Source organism: Podarcis erhardii (genome assembly GCF_964252035.2).
Source record: "Podarcis erhardii genome assembly, chromosome: 15".
NCBI classification, from domain to species: domain Eukaryota; kingdom Metazoa; phylum Chordata; class Lepidosauria; order Squamata; family Lacertidae; genus Podarcis; species Podarcis erhardii.
Window position 1 is genome coordinate 3,666,255 of NC_138505.1, and position 20,197 is coordinate 3,686,451.

General features: G+C 47.6%; 1 protein-coding gene across 3 annotated transcripts in view; it reads right to left on the reverse strand.

The window, feature by feature from the left end:
- Positions 1-20,197, reverse strand: part of ARNT (aryl hydrocarbon receptor nuclear translocator) — a 41,037-nt gene that overhangs the window by 12,106 nt on the left and 8,734 nt on the right. For 2 of the 3 annotated variants that reach the window (XM_081840945.1, XM_081840944.1), the window contains exons 4-10: positions 19,302-19,346; positions 14,277-14,321; positions 6,536-6,749; positions 4,970-5,183; positions 3,156-3,255; positions 1,510-1,575; positions 1,109-1,194 (exon numbers count right to left, since the gene is read on the reverse strand). In XM_081840945.1, the coding sequence (XP_081697071.1) occupies positions 1,109-1,194; positions 1,510-1,575; positions 3,156-3,255; positions 4,970-5,183; positions 6,536-6,749; positions 14,277-14,321; positions 19,302-19,346 (770 nt within the window). The remainder of the gene's footprint in view (positions 1-1,108; positions 1,195-1,509; positions 1,576-3,155; positions 3,256-4,969; positions 5,184-6,535; positions 6,750-14,276; positions 14,322-19,301; positions 19,347-20,197) is intronic. The other variant, XM_081840946.1, reaches the window with a different exon arrangement.

The window sequence follows — 20,197 nt, forward strand, 5'->3', positions numbered from 1 at the left end:
ACGCACCCGATCATAACACGCATGTAGTTTTTAGAGGAGGAAAATCCGTAGGCATGCCACCCGTAGGCATTCCCTCCATAACACGCACAGACATTTCCCCTTACTTTTTAGGAGGAAAAAAAGTGAGTGTTATGGTGCAAAAAATACGGTATATATGTTATTGACCCCATGTGGCTGGTACAGTGGGAGAAATTTGGTGGAGGTAGAGAGGGACCAGCATTGTGTGAAACACTTCTGAACCAAGGGGTAATTGGAAGCCATTGAAAACGGGGGTCTCCGTGTGGAAACCCTCGCGGGGTAAAATTAGTGGGGATCTTGCTATGGGAAAGGAGGGAGAAAACAACTGACAGAGGGGAAGAGAAGGGATGCAGTAATTTTTTAAAAAAATTGCTAGTGAATTAAAAAAAAGAAAGATGAGGGTAAGAGGGAAGTGAAGGAACCTCAGAAAGGATAATTGACAGTTATGTAGAAGAAAAATGAAAACAAGGGAAAGAAAATCTGAGCAAGTTAGGATGCATGGCTTTATTTAAGCATAGATGCAACCTGAGCATAGGATGGAGGGGCTCACAGCATTAAAACTCCAGCAGATATTGCCTCCTCATTAAGTTCCCAACAAGATTATCAAATTGTAGCTTTGGATCCAGAACAGAGCAGGACAATCCTGTGTGTCTCCAGCTTCCAGCATCAGCCAACACATGCACACATTTTCTCTCTTTTTTTTTCACACAGAGCACCCCCTGGCCTATCGTTCTCCAGCCTAGGATGACTTGGCATACAGACAGGCAAGGTGGGGAAAGATCCCCCCCATTGATCTCTATGGCAACCAAACCAGCTCTTTAAGACATGTAAATGGCAGTACTTCAGCGGCCAGCTAAAGCTGGAATCTTGTGAAGAAACTTGTCTGGGCAGTTCAGTGGCCTCTTCTACTAGACTCTAAACCCACTGGATACAAGATCACAGGCCTGGAAGGGACCCATGAACATCATCCAGACTTCCCGCCCTCCTGATAAAAACCCTATAACTATTTTTAGAAGAACAGGACTTCAAAGTAACAGGAAATAAATGAATTAGCAGAAACATCAAAAATGAGACATTCAGGTGAGGTTACCTGCCGGTGGCCAGGCTTTGATGTAGCCTGTGCAGTGGACCACGACAAAATGAGGCTCGCCATCCTTCACAGCACCCAACCCATTCCTGGAAGGAGGGAGCAGAGAGAAATATGTTGCCAGGGCTGCATTTGCTGATCTTACTGGGGTGCGGGGGTGGGGGGGGGATGAGAGTCCACCTGAACTCTCAGCAAGGCAACCTGCCAACAAAAACATCAGCTCTACCCCCTGCACTGATTAAACAAATGTGAGAGGCAGCGGTGGTATAGTGGTTAGAGTATCAGACTAGGACCTGGAAGATCAGAGTTTGACTACTCCACTTTGCCACATGAAGCTAACATTGGGCTGCTTGCTACCCTTTATCAGCCAACCAAGCCCTGGCTCCCTGAACAACCAGTTTTACCGGGTCCTGTTTCTCATAAAGCTGAGGCGATTCATGGAGACTGGATCCACCGTGGCATTGCCGCATCTGTGGAGCGAAGAACAGAAACAAACTCACGTTACTTCCACTTTCACCCAAAGATTCTGGTTCCTCCCGCCCCCTGCAAGACGTTGGTATCTTCGCTTAGGGACCAAGCTGGCCCACAGCCCTTTGCCTGCTTCCTTGTGGCAGAACTACACAGATTTGCTTCCATGCCACCTGGCAAGGGAGCACTCCCAAAAGCCATGCTGTGGCTGCTTCTGGTCATGAAGCTAAGAGTCTACTGGATCAGGCCAGGGGCCCATCTAGTCCAGCGTCCTGTTCTCGCAGTGGCGGAACCCCACAAGCAGGAATTGAGGACAAGAGCCCTCTCCCCTCCTGTGGTTGCCAGAAACTTTTATTCAAAAACAATGCAGTTGCCATCCATTTCTGGGGACTTTTAAGGCTGAAGGGGAGAAACCTGGAGCAGGAACCCCCAGCCCTGCCCTGCCCGGACCCTGTATGTTTTTAAATTTGCTGTAAGTCACCTGGAGACTGCTATAGATCAGGCAACTGATGAACTGAATATTAATAATACTCTCTCCTTCCTCCTCACCCACACAGCAGCGTCGAGTGTGTGAATTAACATCTCCCCAATCCATTTATATTTTATAGCAGGAGGCTTTTAAAATAATAATAATACTAGTGATATACAGATTTGGCAGTTCGCTGAACAAGTGGTTAGTGGGGCTGTCCTTCTGCGCAATAGATTTTCTACATAAACCGGGTCCCTATTGGAAGCTTTGCTTGGATTTTCTCAGGGTTGCATTTTTATTGAAAGGTTTGTTCCCTGACCTGGCTATGAACCAGTGGTGTAGAAGTAAATTCTTAATACACTACGTTGCTTGGCACATTTCTTAACAGAAACATGGCCTTGAACAACGTCTCCTTTTCTGAAGGTTCAACAATGTGTTTATTACCGTATTTACTTGAATCTAATGCTCACCTTTTTTGGCCAAATTATGCTGTGAAAATTAAGGCGCGCATTAGATTCGATGGCACATTTACATTTGCCGGCAAATACTTTTTTTGGGTTTCACAGTTCTGAAAATTGAAGCGCGCATTAGATTTGATGGCACATTGGACTCGAGTAAATACAGTAGCTACAATACACTTCCAAAGCACCATAGCGTACTGTTGCATCACACCAAGGCCTCTTAGCCTGTCCCTCTCACTTTTTCCTAAACTAAAAAGCCATAGATTCTGCTAGAGGAGTTACTGCAGCCTCTGCAGCATTCTGGATCCTTTCATTCTTTGCCCTTCCCTAACCCCTTTTTCCAGCTCTATAGTACCCATTAACATGGTCAGACAACCAGAACCATACTCAGTGCCAGGGAATGTCGCCTTCCTGAACCCTGGAGAGCCTCTGCCTGTCAGTGTAGACAGCACTGGTCTAGATGGACCAAGGGTCTGACTCAGTATAAGATAGCTTCAAGTGATCCTGGGCTCATGTTTTGACAAATCATGCTCTGGCACTGCATCCCAAGCAGGCCCTGACACTTCTCCTTGATTGCGGTCCTTATTTACGCCCAGCTCACGCAGAAACGACATGTGGGTTTTGTACGCGGAACCGAGGAGCCCCGTCCTACCTCATCCGACAAATGAAAGACCGCCGGGATCCCATGCACATCCGCATGGATTGCTGCCCTTCCTTCTTGACGGTCCCCGTCTTCAGGTCCAGGATGCGACCTGGGAAACAGGAAATCGTCATTGTCACAGTCAAAAATGCGAGGGCAGTTCCGCTCAGGAGAAACCTACCTTTCAAGGTTGTTGTTGGGTTTTTTTTGCACTCCCCAGCAAAAGGAATGCACATGGCAGACAGTTAAGAATTGACTGTCAAAAGTGGACACTTACAGTAGCTTCTATGGCTTCCAGTAACCATGCACTAGCATTCTCTGGTTTGCGCCCTATGGAGCAGTTGCAGCAACAGGGAACCTCCAATTTATGTACCTGCTCCCGATGGGCTGTGCGCACACAGCTGGAGATTATGCCTGCGTGGAAACTTCCCCTGCTCCTCCCTTTTCAATTCCCTCCTGGTTCTGGGAGACAGTGGCTCGGGGGAGAATAGGGAAGCACTGGACTCTTTACTTGCCTGACCTGCCTTCCTCCTCTTCTTCTGACCCATTCTGTGCTCCACCCTCCATCTCTGGAGATTCCCCTGCCTCCGACTCTTGCCTCCTGGCTGACACAGGTCCCCCCAGATCATGGACTGCCTCTCCCAAGTTAGACTCCAGCCCTCTTCCCCCCAATGCACCCTCACCAGCACTTTGCCAGCCCCTAACAGCAGTATTCTGCAACGTAAAAACCTCAGAAGAGCCCTGCTGGATCAGGACCAAAGGGGGTGTGATGGCCTGTGACTCGGGCTCGGACTCAGAACCAGAGGAGTCTCAGTCCGCACCAGATCCTTAGCCTCAGGCATCATCTGAACCAAGTCTGGGGCTTGATACTGAAGAGTCCCATTCTGCACAGGTTCCCCTGCAACAAGCACCAGCTGGGCTGAATCAGGGGCCTGAGCCTGCCCTGGCTCCAGATGCAGAGATGACCTCATTGCTTCCAGCTGGGCCATCACTTACAGCTGCTCCACTACCGGTTGGGTCAGGAGAGGCGGAGGTAGCTTCTGGGTCTAGTAACCCACCGATGTCTCCCGAGCTGCAGAAACTGAGGTCTGAGAGAAGGAGAGACCTGAGTACTCGCAGGAGGAGTGCTTGCCTTGGGTGAGACAGGGAGGTGAGTCGCCGGGGGATCAGGACCGGCCGTTACCCTGACAGAGATAAAAGGCGGCTGGACCCCGTCCCAGGTTGTGGGAGCAATATTGCGGTATGTTAGATTCTGCCTGAGATCCTGTGCCTGTCCTTGCCTTGTTTCCTGCCTTGGCCCTGTCGGACTGACTCCCAGCAGAACCTTTGGATTCTGGACCGGTCCTGGACTGTGTTTCAAGGGTTACCCCCGGGCCCAGCACAGGGGGCCCATCTAGTTCTAGCATCCTGTTCTCACAGCGGTCAAATGACCCAAACCACCCAGGAATCTAGATAGATTGCCTCAGGATCTGGAGGTTCAATAGGAATATCTGAAGAGCTGGATCAGCCCAACAGCCCGTCCAGTCCAGCATCCTGTTTTCACAGTGGCGAACCAGGTGCCTGTGGGAAACTTGCAAGCGGGACTTGAGTTCAAGAGCAACTCTGCCCTCTTGTGGTTTTCTAGCAAGTGGTATTGGGTTCTGCTTCCCCAAGGTTGGCAAGCATTGTTGCCATTCTGAGCGGAACGGGGGGCACTCCTGCGCTAAAAAGCAGGGCGAAGCATAAATCCCGGGACATCCACGGTTATGAAATGTCAACAGGATTTCAGCAGGAAGTTACAGGACATGCGGTGACTGGGATGGTGGTGGCAGGACAGCCGAGCTCACCCGTGAGGGCGTTTTCCGACGTGGAGAGCTGTTCCCGCAGCTTGTCCACGTCGTCGGGGTGCACCTGGTCGTAGAGGGTGCTGCCGAACCACTGGGACTGGGGCTGGTTCAGGACGGGCGTCACGGAGTCGGAGACGTAGACCACCCGGCCCGTCTCGCAGGACACGATGAAGAGGAACCCGTCGGCCGCCTCCAGAATCAAGTGTTTAAGCTCCTGCAGAGAGAGAGAGAGAGATAGAGATGGCAGAGCATTAAGCTTAGTAGTGTTCACACTGACTGGCAGCAGGCATTCCCATCCCTACCTGGAGATGCCAGCAATTGGACCTGAGACCTTTTGCATGCAAAGCCTGTGCTCTACCCCCGAGGCATGGCTCCCGAAAAATAAACTCAAGATTCTAGTCCTCATGACTCTGAATAGGAACATTGGGAGCTACTTTGCCCCCAAGGGGTCTCTGGGGATTGAGAGAGCAAGTCTCTCCCAGCCTTACGTGGAAAATCATTTATTACAATTGTACTCCGCCTTTCTTCCAAGGACCTCAAGGTGGCAAACACAGTTTTCCTCTTCCTCCACTTTATCATCGCAACAACCCTGCGAGGGAGGTGAGGCTGAGAGAGGCAGTGACTGGCCTAACCGAGGCCCCCCACAGTGAGCTTCCTGGCTGAGTGGGGATTTGAACCCTGCTCTCCCAGGTCCTAGTCCGACACCCTCACTGGCGTTTCTCAAACTTGGGTCCCCAACCGTTGTTGGATTACAGCTCCCATCATCCCTAGGTAGCAGGACCAGCGGTCCAGGATGCTCGACTCTCATGTGACCAAACATACACTGGGGGAAAATCCAATTCAATTCAAACCTGGAAATAGTGGGAGCGAGCCGGAAAGTCCTTGTGGCACACAAGGAGAGCCCAAAGAGGACGTCAGGGAGGGCGGAGGAAGCCCCAAAGGCACCAGAGGCACAGCAGGGATTTGTTTAGGCTGCTCAGCCTCTCTGCCTAACAGCTGCAGCAGCAGCAGCTGCTGCCACTTTTATTTACACATCCTCCAGCCTCCTGGAGGCCCCAGAACTTCAGTTCTAGTTATGGATATTTTTGGATTTGCTCTGGGTTGGAGAAAGCACGGCACAGAGGGCGTTTAAAGGGAGTTTAGAGGGTGCTCCCTACTTACGCACATGGAGGCCCTGTACGTAACCCCCGCGTTAAGTGGGGATAGACAGACGCCTGTGTCGGAATTCTGTACGGCCGACCTACTCCTCCTCCGATGTTCCTCCGACTGTGATTAACGACCTAAGCCTTTGATGAGGCTTCAAGCACGTTCCCTCATTACGCAGAGTATCCAGGCAGCAGAAGGACGAGAAATATAAGCTACACTGCTAGGTGTTATTTCTAACTACGCAGACAGAAAAGAATATACATCCTCTCTCTGTGAGAGTCAGTGAACGAACTGAGACAAAGAAACAGGAAACCAACAACATCCGTCTCCCGTTTGACTTCCAACAGTCTGGAATGTAAACAGAGTCTTGTGACTCCAAAAACTGCACAGTGGCATAAACAGAAATCTAACAGCCTGTACCTGGTCAGTGAGGAAGGAAGGCTTGTAGGTGCCGTCAGTGGAGGTGTTCCCGGTGCCCCGCAGGGACTTCATGTGCGAGACGGCCATGCGCAGGATGGTGAGCTTGTCAGGCTTGCGGGCCAGGGCGCTGCAGGTGGGGACCATGTCTGACAGCTCCGTTATGTAGGCCGTCATCTTGTTCCTTCGGCGGCGCTCGATCTCGCTGTGGTTCTCCCTGCAGGTCGGCAGGAGGGTGAAAGGAGGCAGGCCGGTTAGTTCACAAGGCTCCAGTGGCCAACCCTGCGCACGGTCGCACGAGAGGAGGAGGAGGAGGAGGAGGAAAGGAATGGATGCGGGGCCAGGAATCGTGGTTAGAGGCTGCAAAACTCTCATGCTGGACATGCAACAGGAAAGGTGCAAGAGAAACTTCCGGCCGCTTCAAAACAGGAACAACCATAGAAGCAGCTCTTGGAGCCAAAAGGACCATCGGGCGCTGGGTTCTGCTTCTGGCAACTGGCAGCCAGTTAGGTGCCTTTGGGATGCTCACAGGGCACAGCAGTTGAGAGCATGAAAAGAGCCCTGTTGCCAGATCAGGCCACTGGGGGCCCATGTGGTCTGGCACCCTGCTCTCACAGTGGCCAAAGCCCCTAAGCATTGAGACAGGCTGCCTCTGGATCTCAGTAGCTGAGAAACAAGCTGAGCTTTGGAGAAGAAAACCACGGTTTGTTGGGGCAATGCATAGTCAACCTGTGATTAAACAAACCACAGTTATTGTTACGTGCAAACCAGGCCCTCAGGCGTGGCAAGGATGTAACAGGCCACTTTAAAGGAAACGTTCGCAGGTCGGACTGTGAAAGCCACCCTCCCAACACTCCTCCCCTCCAAAAAAAAGATTACACTGGGCTTCCTCCAAGGAAAAAAGAAACCGGGTTAGAGGCAACGCAATGAGTCTGATGTGTGGCAAGCGTGGAATGGGAGATGGAACTGGATGGATGGTGGAGTGAAGACGGAACAAGTATTTTTTTTCTTTCATGGGAAAAAAGTAGGCTTGGAATTGTCCATCTTGACAGCTAATTTTTGGGAACCTTTGGCTGGGATCTTGTGCTTCCCAGTACAAACACACAAAGGAACCAAGTGAAGCAAAAAAAGGGAGCAACTTTTCTGCAGAGCAGACTTACGGGCTTCTCTGCAGAACTCCTCGCCAGTGCTCCCCCCTACATCCCTTCTCTGCACAAGAAGTTGGGGGGGCCTGGCACTAGTGCGACTCGCAGAGTAACCATGGGAGATCTTGGCTTTGGCTGAATTGGGCGCCCACAAAAAGCTGAGAATCTTTTTTTTTTATATAATATTTTTATTAAGTTTCTTTTCTTATAGTCAAAGATATACAGAGTAAAGAAAAAAGAAAGAAAACAGAAAAAAAGGAGAAAGTATAAAGAGTCCAACTTTCCTTAATATTTTTTAACAAACCAACTGGACTTCCCCACATCCTCCAAACCCTGCATTCTTTGTAGTACAAACATCAGCAATTTGTTACCTTGTTTCATAACTTACTGTATCTTTCGATTTATCATGTTTCTAGATTCACAATGTTATGTCCCAATTCTTATGTATTTAAATTAAACATAATAAAGTTATTTCATAATTCCACCTCTTATTTCTTGTACCTTAGTTTTCATTTCACCTAATCAAGTTGCTGAAGCTAGAGTTTCCTAAATCGTGCATTTTCTTAACATTCATACAGCTTATAATGTTTTTGCAAATAGTCCTTAAATTTTTTCCAGTCCTCTTCCATTGTTTCTTCTCCCAAGTCTCGGATTCTGCCAGTCATTTCAGCCAGTTCCATATAGTCCATCAACTGCGTCTGCCATTCCTCCAGCGTGGGTAAATCTTGTGTCTTCCAATACTTTGCGATAAGAATTCTTGCTGCTGTGGTAGCGTACATAAAGAGATTTCTATCCTTCTTTAACACTTTCTGGTCCACAATGCCCAGAAGAAAGGCCTCCGGTTTCTTGGGAAAGGTATACCTAAATACCTTTTTTAACTCATTGTAAATCACCTCCCAGAAGGCCTTCACTTTTGGACAAGTCCACCAGAGGTGAAAGAATGTCCCTTCCGCCTCCTTATATTTCCAGCATTTATTGTCAGACAGGTGATATATCTTAGCAAGCTTGACTGGGGTCATGTACCACCGGTATACCATTTTCATAATGTTTTCCTTCAAGGCATTGCATGCCGTGAATTTCGTTCCGGTGTTCCATAACCTTTCCCAGTCCTCAAACATGATGTTATGCCCAATATCCTGTGCCCATTTTATCATGGCAGATTTAACTGTCTCATCCTGTGTATTCCATTTAAGCAGCAAGTTATACATTCTCGAAAGTATCTTAGTTTTTGGTTCTAGCAATTCCGTCTCTAGTTTCGATTTTTCAACCTGGAACCCAACCTTTTTGTCCATTTTAAAAACCTCTTGAATTTGAGCATAATGTAGCCAATCTCGCACCTTATTTTTTAATTTTTCCAAGCTCTGCAACCTCCAATTGTCTCCAGTTTTTTCAATTATTTCCCAATATTTCGGCCAGTAGGCCTCCATATTAAGTCTTTTTCGGGCCTTAGCCTCCACCGGTGATAGCCACCTCGGGGTCTTACCCTCTAATAAGTCTTTGTATTTAGTCCAGACCATAAATATTGCTCTTCTGACAATATGGTTTTTAAACAATCTGTGAACTTTAACCTTGTCGTACCACAAATATGCATGCCGACCAAAAGCATTGTCAAACCCTTCCAGATCCAGGACATCAGTGTTCTCCAACAAAAACCAATCTTTCAACCAGCAGAAGGCTGCAGATTCATAATACATCCTCAAGTCCGGCAGGGCAAACCCCCCTCTTTCTTTCGAATCAGTTAATATTTTAAACTTTATTCGGGGCTTTTTGCCCTGCCAGACAAACTTAGAAATATCCTTCTGCCACTTTCCAAAACATTCCACTTTGTCCACGATCTGTAGGGCCTGGAACAGAAATAAAATTTTCGGCAATACATTCATTTTTATAGCTGCAATTCGACCCAGCAAGGAAAGTTTCAATCTTGACCAAATTTCCAAATCTCTTTTGATTTCCGACCAACATTTTTCATAGTTATCTTTAAACAAATTCAAATTTTTGGAGGTCAAATGAACCCCTAGGTATTTCACTTTTTTAACCACATTTAGTTCTGTCTCTTTCTGAAACTCCTCTGTTTCTGTAGGTGTCAAATTTTTAGCCAAAACCCTAGTTTTTTGCTTGTTCAACTTAAATCCCGCCACCCGACCAAATTCATAAATCAGTTCTAAAACTCTTTTTGTACTAGATACTGGCTCCTGTAATGTTAAAACCAAATCATCTGCAAATGCTTTCAGTTTATATTGTTTCACTCCGACCTGGATTCCTTGTACCAACCGGTCCTCCCTAATCATGTTCAAAAGCACCTCCAGGACTGAAATGAATAAAAGGGGGGATAAGGGGCACCCCTGTCGTGTCCCTTTTTCAATTTTAAACTCCTCTGTCACCACATTGTTCACTATCAGTTTAGCTTTTTGCTCTGAATAAATTGCTTCTATTCCATTTTTAAACCCCCGTCCCACTCCCATCCCTTCCAAGTTTTTCTTCATAAACATCCAGGATATGTTGTCAAAGGCTTTCTCCGCATCAATAAAAATTAACACCGCTCTCGTATTGATATTTGTTTGTAAAAGTTCCAAGATGTCAATGATGTTTCTGGTGTTGTCAAACAAATGCCTGCCAGGGAGAAAGCCCGCCTGGTCCTTGTGAATCACTCCATTAAGTACTTTTTTAAACCTACTTGCCAGAATATCCGCAAAAAATTTTATAATCCACATTTAGGAGTGAGATGGGACGGTAGTTCTTAAGTTGAGTCTTTTCAGTCTCTGATTTGGGTATCAATGTGATGAAAGCTTCTTTCCACGTTTCCGGTGCCTTCTTCCCCTCCATGATCTGGTTACAAACCTCCATCAAAGGTTGTATCAAATAATCTTTCAAAGTCTTATAATATTTGGAGGTGAGTCCATCAGGGCCTGGAGATTTGCCTAATTGCAAATTCTGGATAGCACCTTCAATTTCCTGTTGTGTTATTTTGCAGTTCAGGATTGTTCTCATTTCCTGAGGTAGTTTTGGTAATCCATTAATTTTTAAAAATTGATCCACCTCAAACTCTTTCTGTGGCCCCTGTGCATAAAGTTCTTTAAAATATCTCTGGAAACACTTTCTAATTTCTTCTGGTTTCTGAACAATTCCCCCTTCAATCTCTAGGTTTGTAACTGTATTTAATTTTTGTCTCTTTTTTAACTGCCATGCTAGCACTTTCCCACATTTATTTGCTGATTCAAATGATCTTTGCTTCATTTGTTTAATTTTCCATTCAACCTCTTGATTTATCAATTTCGAATATTGTGCTTGATAAAATTTCACTTCTCTCAGCACCTCCTTCGACTTTGGCCTAGATCTTAATTTTTTCTCTCCTTCTCTTATTTTCTCCAATATCTTATCCTTCTTTTCATTCCAGAGTCTTTTCTTAATCGTATTTTGTTGTATCAGAAACCCTCTCATAACTGCTTTACTTGCGTCCCAGATTGTTCTTTTTTCCACCGTGGTATTTAAATTTATCTCAAAATAGTCTTTTAGAGTTTTTGGGGCCTTCTTCACAATCTCCTGATCTCTTAATAAGGTGTCATTCATTTTCCATCTAAAAGAACCGATTAAATTGAGTCTCAATTCCACTTTCAAGGCATTATGGTCGGAGCAGGTTCTTGGGCAGATTTCCACTTTTCTAGTCTTAGGTGCCAGTCCTCTAGTTGTCCATATTTGGTCGATTCGTGTCCATGACAGGTGAGCCTCGGAAAAAAAGGTTCCTTCTTTACCTAAGGGGTTCTTTGTCCTCCATATGTCAATCAAATCCATATTGTCAGTTAGTTCAAAAAAGGTTTTAGGTAGCCTGCCGTCTTTTGTTATAACAAAAAGCTGAGAATCTTGACACCTGACAATAAATCCTTTAGCTCCTCAAGAGCCTTCTCCTCCCCCCAAACCAGGTGTGGCGAAACCTTTGGCCCTCCAGCTGTTTATTTATTGCTGATTGATTGATTGATTGATTGATTGCACTTAGATCCCACCTCCTTTCCCCCAAGGAGCTCACAGTACATGGCTCTCCCCCCCCGCCCACTTTATCCTCACAAGAACCCTGTGAGGTAGGTGAGGCTGAGAGAGGCAGCGATTGGCTACGGTTACTTCGTGGCTAAGTGGTCTCTACAAGGTCCTAGGTCTCTACAAGTTCCTAGTCCAACACGGACCATTGCACCGCAATGGCTCCCAGTCTGTTGCTGAACTACAGCTCCCATCAGCAAGCATGGCCAATGGCCAGGCATGATGATGATGATGATGATGATGGGAGTTGTAGTCCAGCATAATCCAGAGGGCCAGAGATTCCCCCACACCTGACATAAGGGGGAGGGAGATGGCTGCAGCCCCAGGAGGCTTCTTTGGCCCAGGGAATGGGGTGGCTCTCCAAGGCAACTGTTGAACTACAACTCCCAGCAATGTCATCATCAACCCTGACCGCTGGGCCAGCCTGGCAGGGGCTGATGCGCATTGGGAGTTCAAGAACACCTGGAGGACACCTGGAGGAGATGCTTTTCTCTAGACCTTCTTTATTGTCCTGAAATGCTGTTAACACAGACACACATGCTACAGAAAAACAACCTTGCAGAAACTGTTGCTGTTCTCTCTCTACCTGCCTTGGGTTCTATACTCCCAATATTCCAACTCGCTTTCTGCTATAGTTTGGACATGACAAATCTTTAGCTCTCAGTTATGTTCAGGATTATTATCCTACTTGGACCAAGCCTCTGTGCTTGCTATCTGCTGGATCTATTGTGGATTGTGGCTTTTCCCTCTGAACCAGCCCAGAGGGAAATTTCACCTTGCCAGCGCCATCCCTATGACTTTACCCCACAGCAAAACCATCTGAAGGCCTTCCCCCAACTCCTGAAGAAAGACTTCAACACAATGCATCGGGTGGGACTTTGCTCTTCTAGGCTGCGGGCAGTTTGGAAGTAAAAGAAAAAGAGTCCAGCCGTAGATTCTCGCAAAAGCGGAGGCCTGTCTTGTCCAGCATCCTATCTGCACAGCCGCCAAATGCCCCTAGGAAGCGAGATAGACTGCCTCTGGACCTGGAGGTTCCAGAAGAGCCTGGCTGCTGGATCAGACCAAGGGGGTCCCACCTAGTCCAGCGTCCAATTCTCACAGCGGCCAACCAGAGATGCCCCAACAGAAACCCCACAAGTTCTACTGAAAGGGCACGGTACCAATAAATAAATTTAAAAGTTTCCACGTAGATGCAGGGAGAGAGTCTCAACACGCTCAGCAGGCTCAGGTGCCACCTCAAGCACCAAAGTCAAGATTAAGCTGCAAAAAATAAAAAGGATTCTAAAAGTGCTTGCCGCTGCTACCTGTGGCGCTGTTGTTAATGTAGGTTAAATGTCTCTCTCACCCACCCACCCCAAGCATTGCAATCAAGGGGCCGGCGGCTTTGGACTGGCGGTAAGAGGAGCCTGAGAGGAGATATGCTAGGCATCTTCAAATATCTCAAGGGCTGTCACGTGGAAGAAGGAACAAGCTTGTTTTCTCCTGCTCTGGGGGGCAATGGCTTCAGGTTACAAAGAAAGGAGAGTCCGACGAAACATCAGGAAGAACTTTCTGACAGTAAGAGCTGTTTGACAGTGGAACAGACTCCCACTAGAAGTGGTGGGCTCTCCTTCCTTGGAGGTGTTTAAGCAGAGGTTGGGTGGCCATCTGTCATGGATGCTTTAGCTGAGATTCCTGCATTGCAGGGGGTTGGACTGGATGACCCTCGGGGGTCCCTTCCAACTCAATTCTATAACTGCCTCCCAGTTTTGACAGAGGACCACCTCGGCTAAGAAGTGGCAGCCAAGGTCCTTTTGGTCGCCCCATTAAAAAACCAGCCTGCCATCAAGTCCCCCTGTTGATTGGGCAGCCAGATGAGGCATAAGCGATACCAGCTGCCGACCCCCCTCACAAAGGCCGGCTTCGTCATAAGCCAGTAGAGCAGGAACAAAGACAGCTGCCTTATACAGAGTCAGCCCACTGGTCCACCCAGCTCAGTATCGTCAGCACTGACTGGCAGCAGCATCTCAAGATTTCAGACTTAGAGGCCATTCCTGATCCTACCTGGAGATACCGGGGATCTTCTGCATGCAAAGCAGGTAATCTGAAACTCAGCTATAGCCCTTACCCTAAAATAAAGTAAGAATCCAGTCCTCATGGCTCTGAACGAAGGGTTTCTACAAAGCCAGACCCTCGCTCTGCCTTGTCTACACTGACCTGCTGAAGTTCTCCAGGGTTTCAGGCATGAAACGTTTGCAGCTCCACCTGGAACTGGGAAATGAACCCGGGTTCATTTGAATGCTGCTGCTGAGCCCCTTGCCCTTATTTGGCAACCCACCCTGCTTCTGAAAGAGCCAAACATGCCGTTCATCAAACCAAACCAGGAAAGGTGCTGATTTTTCAGGTAAGTCTCGTGTTTGGGTTCAAGACCTCGATTTAAGGAAGGAAGCAGGTGAGGGCAGGGAGACTATTAAGAGGAGGTGGACGGGGAGGGGTGTCACAGAGGAGGAAAAGAGGAGGAGGAGGAGAAGGAGCTCTGCTTTGCCATGCTTAAGTAAAAAACACACACAACCAAATCTCCATTCTCCTACCTGGCCAGTCTTTCCTTATCCGCTGAGCTCTGCTCATCATCAGACCTGGAAATAAAAGGGGTGAGCTAAGCTAAAACTGGGGAGGAAAAAAATGTATTTTAAAGTAACGGGGAATAAAAGAAAGGAGGGTGGGGGAAGGGAATGTAACAGGAGACCCAATTTATCTGCAATAAGAAGCGGAAGGTGGGGGGGGGGTGTCATGACTTTGCTGGCATTCTGGAACCAGCTGCAGGCTGGGTGCTATATGCCCTGCGTGAGAGGAAAAGGTCTCCGTCCAGAGGGGCTTACAAACCGTGTTAGAGACACGGATGAGGGTGGAGAGAGAAAAAACAAGAGGTGAGAGAAGAGGAGAAAGTCTGGCCAGAGTATAGTGTGGAGCAAGTGAAGGACGAGTTAGGTGGCACAGCAGGACCCCACAAAGGACACTATGTATGTATATATTTATTTATTTTTATTTCACTATATATACAGAGAGCATTATTGTAAAACAAACAATACTAAACCTCAACCTCAAAGCATGTTACAAAAAGAATAAAACAAAGCATCGGAGGGGAAAATCTGTGTGTGTGCGCTAAACTAAAACCCAGAGTAAACCACACAGAAGTCTATGTACTTGGAGAGGCTTTGCCTAAACAAAAATGTTTCTACCAGACATCAAGAACACTACAGTAAAGGCGCCAGCCTGATGCGTCAATAGGCAGGGAGTTCCAAAGTGTGGGGGCTGCCATACCAAAAGAGTGGAGCAAATATTTACGTGGCACCTGGAACACTGCCAGTTCCACAGGCTGGAGCTGCTCACTAGAATGTAAGCCCCAGGACTTGGTTCTAATACTAGGGGAGCTGTACGTCCCTTGCAACATGCCAAGGCATGAGAAGCAGAGGGCCTCTGAGAGCATGCAGAGCGCCTTGCTGCTGACCAAGACACAGCCATGTGGGTTGAGAAGTGCAAAGGCAAGCTTTCATGAACACCATTCCCAAATCCCAAAAAGGAAAGGTGGGATACTTATATGATGAATAATAATAATATTACGGAATGGGAAGTTCTCAGTGGGGAAACTGATTGGCTATTAGTTACGGTTTTGCAGCACTGCATGAAGACTTAAAAAGGAAAAAAAAAATCTGAGGCTTTTAATTCTTAACCTGTGGTGGAACTGGTTCAACCACTGCCTCCTGTTAGTTTTTAAAATGACTGTCTCTTTCCAAAGGAGTCCTGAAGCAACTTGCGAATGTCACAAAATACAAAATATAGTTGGACAATAAAGGACGTGTTCAAAACAAGTAGCCTAAAAGTGTTCACCCAAGGAAGGTTACCGAGCCACATGAAATATCCACGCTGCCAAAGGAATGCCAGACCCCTCAGCGCTGTCCAAATCGCCTGGGGGAATATTGGAAACCAAACCACAGGAAAGGCCAGGAATGTTCCTCATACTGGTCTGTCTAGTTCAGTACTGTTCACACTGGCTGGCAGTGGCTTTCCAGGGTTTTAGGCAGCGAATCTTTCCAAGATGACCCCAGTGGGGACTGAACCTGGGACCTTCTGAATGCAAAGCAGGTGCTCTACTATTGAGCTAAGATTCTAGTCCTCATGGTTCTGAAGGACCAGCTAAAAATAGAAACGTAGGAAGCTGCCTTATACCAAGCATTGTCCGCCCTGATTCTCCAGGTCTCAGACCAGGATTTTTCCCTCTCCCTACCTTGGGAGATGCTGGGGCCTTCTGCAGGCAAAGCAGGTGTTCTGCCACTGAAGCTGCAGACCTTCCCCCAAATAATTATCCAATTAAAACAGCAGTGGTAACATCCAGACTGCCTTTTAAGCCCTGCCACTTCCCACTTTCAAATCTTAAAAAAACTGGGTTGAAGCCAGATTTGGCGGGGGAAGGAAACCTGGGTTGCAGCTTTAAAAGAAACGCCCCTCCGCCACCCCCAAACGACTGATGCAAATCCAGCAGAGCGGTTTTTGCAAGTCAGGAGGAGGAGGAAACAGAGAAATCTCCACCCCTTCTCAAAATCTAAAAATCCTCCAGAACTGAGAAGCAGAAATCTTGCCTTCCCCAGCAGGCAAACAGCTACGAAGGGAGGCAGGGATATTGCATTGGGCGCCAGTAACCTCTTTTGCTTCCCACTGCATCTCGGCTAGTAATCAACTTGCAACGAAGAACCTGAACCCAAGCCTGTATTTTTCCTCCTCCCTCCCACTCAGTTTTTGTGTCTTTCTTTAAAAAAAGGATTGTTAAATCTTTTTTTAAAAAAGTTATACTTTTTACATTACAAAATCAAAAATATTTAACAGAAACGATAAAGAGAGATGAAAATGAAGAGGTGTTAAAAAGCGATGTGTAAGCCACTCTGGGAGCAGGATAAAAATAAATAAATACCAAAATGAATAAGAAGAAGAACATAGGGAGACCAGAAGAGCCTGGCTGCTGGATCAGGCCCAGTGATCCATTTGGTCGAGCATCCTGGCCAACCCGATGCCCAAGTGGGAAGGCCGCCAGCAGGACTTGGGCACCAGAGCAGCTCCCCACCGGCCCCCGCAGTTTCCTGCAACTGTTATCCAGACGCATGGCTGGCTCCCAGTGTGGAGGCAGAGAATAGCCATTGTGGCTAGGAGCCATCGATAGCACTCTCCTCCTCCTTGAATTTGTCTAATCCTCTTTTGAAGGCATCCAAGTTGGCGGCCCTCAACTGTAGGAGCAAGTGCCACAGTTGAGCCGTGTGAAGAAGCACTTCAAAAGCAAAAGTTTTCTTTTACAGTCCTTTCAGTTCATTCATCCGAACCTCCTCCCCATCGGAAAAGACCGTCTCTGTACTAAGCAAGGTAGCTAAGTCATGGGTAGGCAAACTAAGGCCCAGGGGCCGGATCCGACCCAGTCGCCTTCTCAATCCTGCCCGCGGACGGTCCAGGAATCAGCGTGTTTTTACATGAGTAGAATGTGTCCTTTTATTTAAAGTGCATCTCTGGGTTATTTGTGGCACATAGGGATTCGTTCATATATATGTTTTCAAAATATAGTCCGGCCCCACACAAGGTCTGAGGGACAGTGGACCAGCCCCTTGCTGAAAAAGTTTGCTGATCCCTGAGCTAAGTCCTTGTTACCAGGGGTGTTGAAATCCCCCATGAATTCCAACCTTGCACGAGGGCACCCATTTTGAAGACGGGAGTAAATAACCCTCCGAGTGATCCCAACATGATGGATGGTGCAGCTGGGGGACGGGCCCAGCTCGTAGGGTGGAAGATACACCTTAATAAGTAACAAGGATGATATGGTACAATGGCATCTTTTGTGAGGGTTCGGTTCCAAGTGTTCTGTGCGTACATGGTAACATGTATACTCCAACCCTTGGAGCCATCCCTGCGCCAGAACCCCTGGGCTTTTGGAGCTGGTGTGTTGAGAAGTCCTGGCCCGCCAAGCAAGGCAGAGCGTTTATATGCTCTTTCCACACCAGGAAAACCTGGCACAAAAAGAGCTTTTGCGGTCTCTCGCCTTGCTTACCAGGCAAGGCCTGCTTGGAACACCGGCTCTGGGTTGCTCTCGCGAAATCTTGTGGGCCTATCCTGAGTTTTCACGAAATCTCGCGCTTCTGCAGCTGGCACACCGAGAGGGCCTTGCACAGAAAGCAAGTCAGGGAGCTTAAAGGCTCTTTTCATGCAGGAAGAACCTTGCGTGCTTTTAATTTGCGTGATTTCACCCGGCCGGCCTTCAACCACAAAAGGTTGAAACTGCACAGGTTTAATGTGTGCAAGTTGCCAACGTTCTGTACTTCCGTTTTCATCCTTCCTGGACCAGGCCAGATGCAGGAGGTGGAGGTTATGCCCTGGTCTTACTGGGCAAACCACAAAGGACTTCTTTGCCATGCTGAAAACTGGTGAATCAAGCCAGAATCATCAGTGAAAGCATTTTGAGGCTAGGTTCGGATCTGGGCAAAGAGTCCAGGCTGACTGGCTCCTCCTGCTGACTCACAGCGCTCAGCCCCCTAAGAGAGAGATTTCCTGCATCTGACAGGCACCAAAGATAATGGCAGGCAGATGGTGGGGGCGAGCTCCCCAGCTTTAAAAAAAAGGAAGAAGAAAGAAGATCGGCTTTTGACCTTTAAACAGCAAAATGGCCTCACTTCGAACCAGGTTTGCGCAAGGCAGGCGAGTGTTAAAAGTCACTGCGGGCAACAGTTTCTCTCGCCAGCGAGTCAGAGATGCTTATCTTTGAAGAGGAAGAAGAGGAACAGGAAGAAAAATCCCCCCTCCAATTTAAGACGTTTGTGCAGGGATTAAAAAGAAGTCGCTGGATGGCTGCCGGTATGTGGCAATTTAACGGAAAGAATAGCCTGACCTCAGGCAAGCGGATATGAGCAAACTCCTTGACCTGTCTGTTGAGACAGTGTGGCAGGTCCAAACAAACCACGGGATTTAATTTTTAAAAAAACTTATGTCTCACTTTCCCATCAGGCCCCTCCCTCCCTCTGTTATTTACGCCCAGGTTCCGCCAGCTTCCCATCCCACCCCTGCCTCAGTTTACCACCTGGTGCTTGCCTTCTCTTTCTCCCCAGCCCTTTATTCCTGCCTCCGTTTCCCCACCCAGTGCCTGCCTTCTGTCTCTTTCCTCCCTGGAGCAAGTTGCTCTGAGAGCTTTGCCATTTAAAAAACCAACAAGTAATAATAATTTTTAAAACCCTGGCTTTGCAGTCTGCTGCCCCCCCCCCCCCGCGAAAGAGCAGCTGCATTCTTTTAATTAGCCGTGCTTAAAAACAAAGTGAAAATTACTCCAGCCACCCCCTGCACCCCAAATTTTGAGAAAGAGGCTATTTGCTTTGCTGTTTCAAAGGCAGAGTTTTCGGAGGGATTGGGAGGCGGGAGAAGGCGCAGAGGGAGGGAGGGAGGGAAGGAGGGCTGGATTACATGGGATGCTTCGAGCCAGGGCAGAGATGGATGAAAGGCCACCTGGAGCTCAGGTGAGTGGCAAATGACAAGGGTACAGCGCCTGGGCCTCAATGGCTCCTGCAGGGCAGAGGCGCTGGAGGAAGCCTTACCTAGCAAACCGCTCCTTGTCGTTCGGGAGCTGGTCATCATCGCACCTAGGAGAATTGGGAGAAGGAAGACATGAGAAAAGGGCAGCTTCGAACAGCACGGAACAGACTGCGCCTCTTTGGACAACGGCCTGGGCCACAACTGCTGAGACTTGGGAGACTGTTTCATTCCGATCGTTAGAATTCCAAGTCTTGGCAAGTCACCGTTCTTGGAAGAAGAATATTCTTTTTTATTTGCAATATAAATGTTTTATATGAAAATATTTTATCTGCAAATACAGCAGCTCGGGTCCATATGGGCGCTTTGTACAGTCCTTTTCTTTTAGTCGCCTTCTTTTGAAAAGAAAGTATGGTGGTGAATTTTTCTTGATTCACCTTTTTGTAAACTGCTTTGAGGTTTTTACAGCCCAGCGGTATATAAATTTTTTGAAACCAACTAACTGGCTAAGAAATACATGCTCAGAAGACCGGCTAGCCTGGATCTCCTACTGACAACGACACTGGCTTGAAGAGATTAAGCTTTTGAACAGTGACTGTTTCAGAGCCGTAGCTCATCAGGATCCCATACGGGATGAGATGGTGTTGCAGGACTCCATAGCCTAGTTCATCAGGGATCCCAGGCTAGATCATGGAATCACAGAAGTGTGGGCTTGGACGGGACCCCAAGGGTCGACTTGTTCAAACACCGGCACTGCAGGAATCACAGCTAAAGGAAGCTATCCAACTTCTGTTTAAAAACCTGCAATGGATGATAGCCCAACACCTTCTGAAGGAGTCCGTTCTACTGTCAGATAGCTCTTACCCTCAGAAAGTTCTTCCAGATGTTTTGCTGGAATCTCCTTTCTTCTAACTTGAACCCACTGCTTCAGGTCCCACCCTCTGGAGCAGTGGCAAATAAG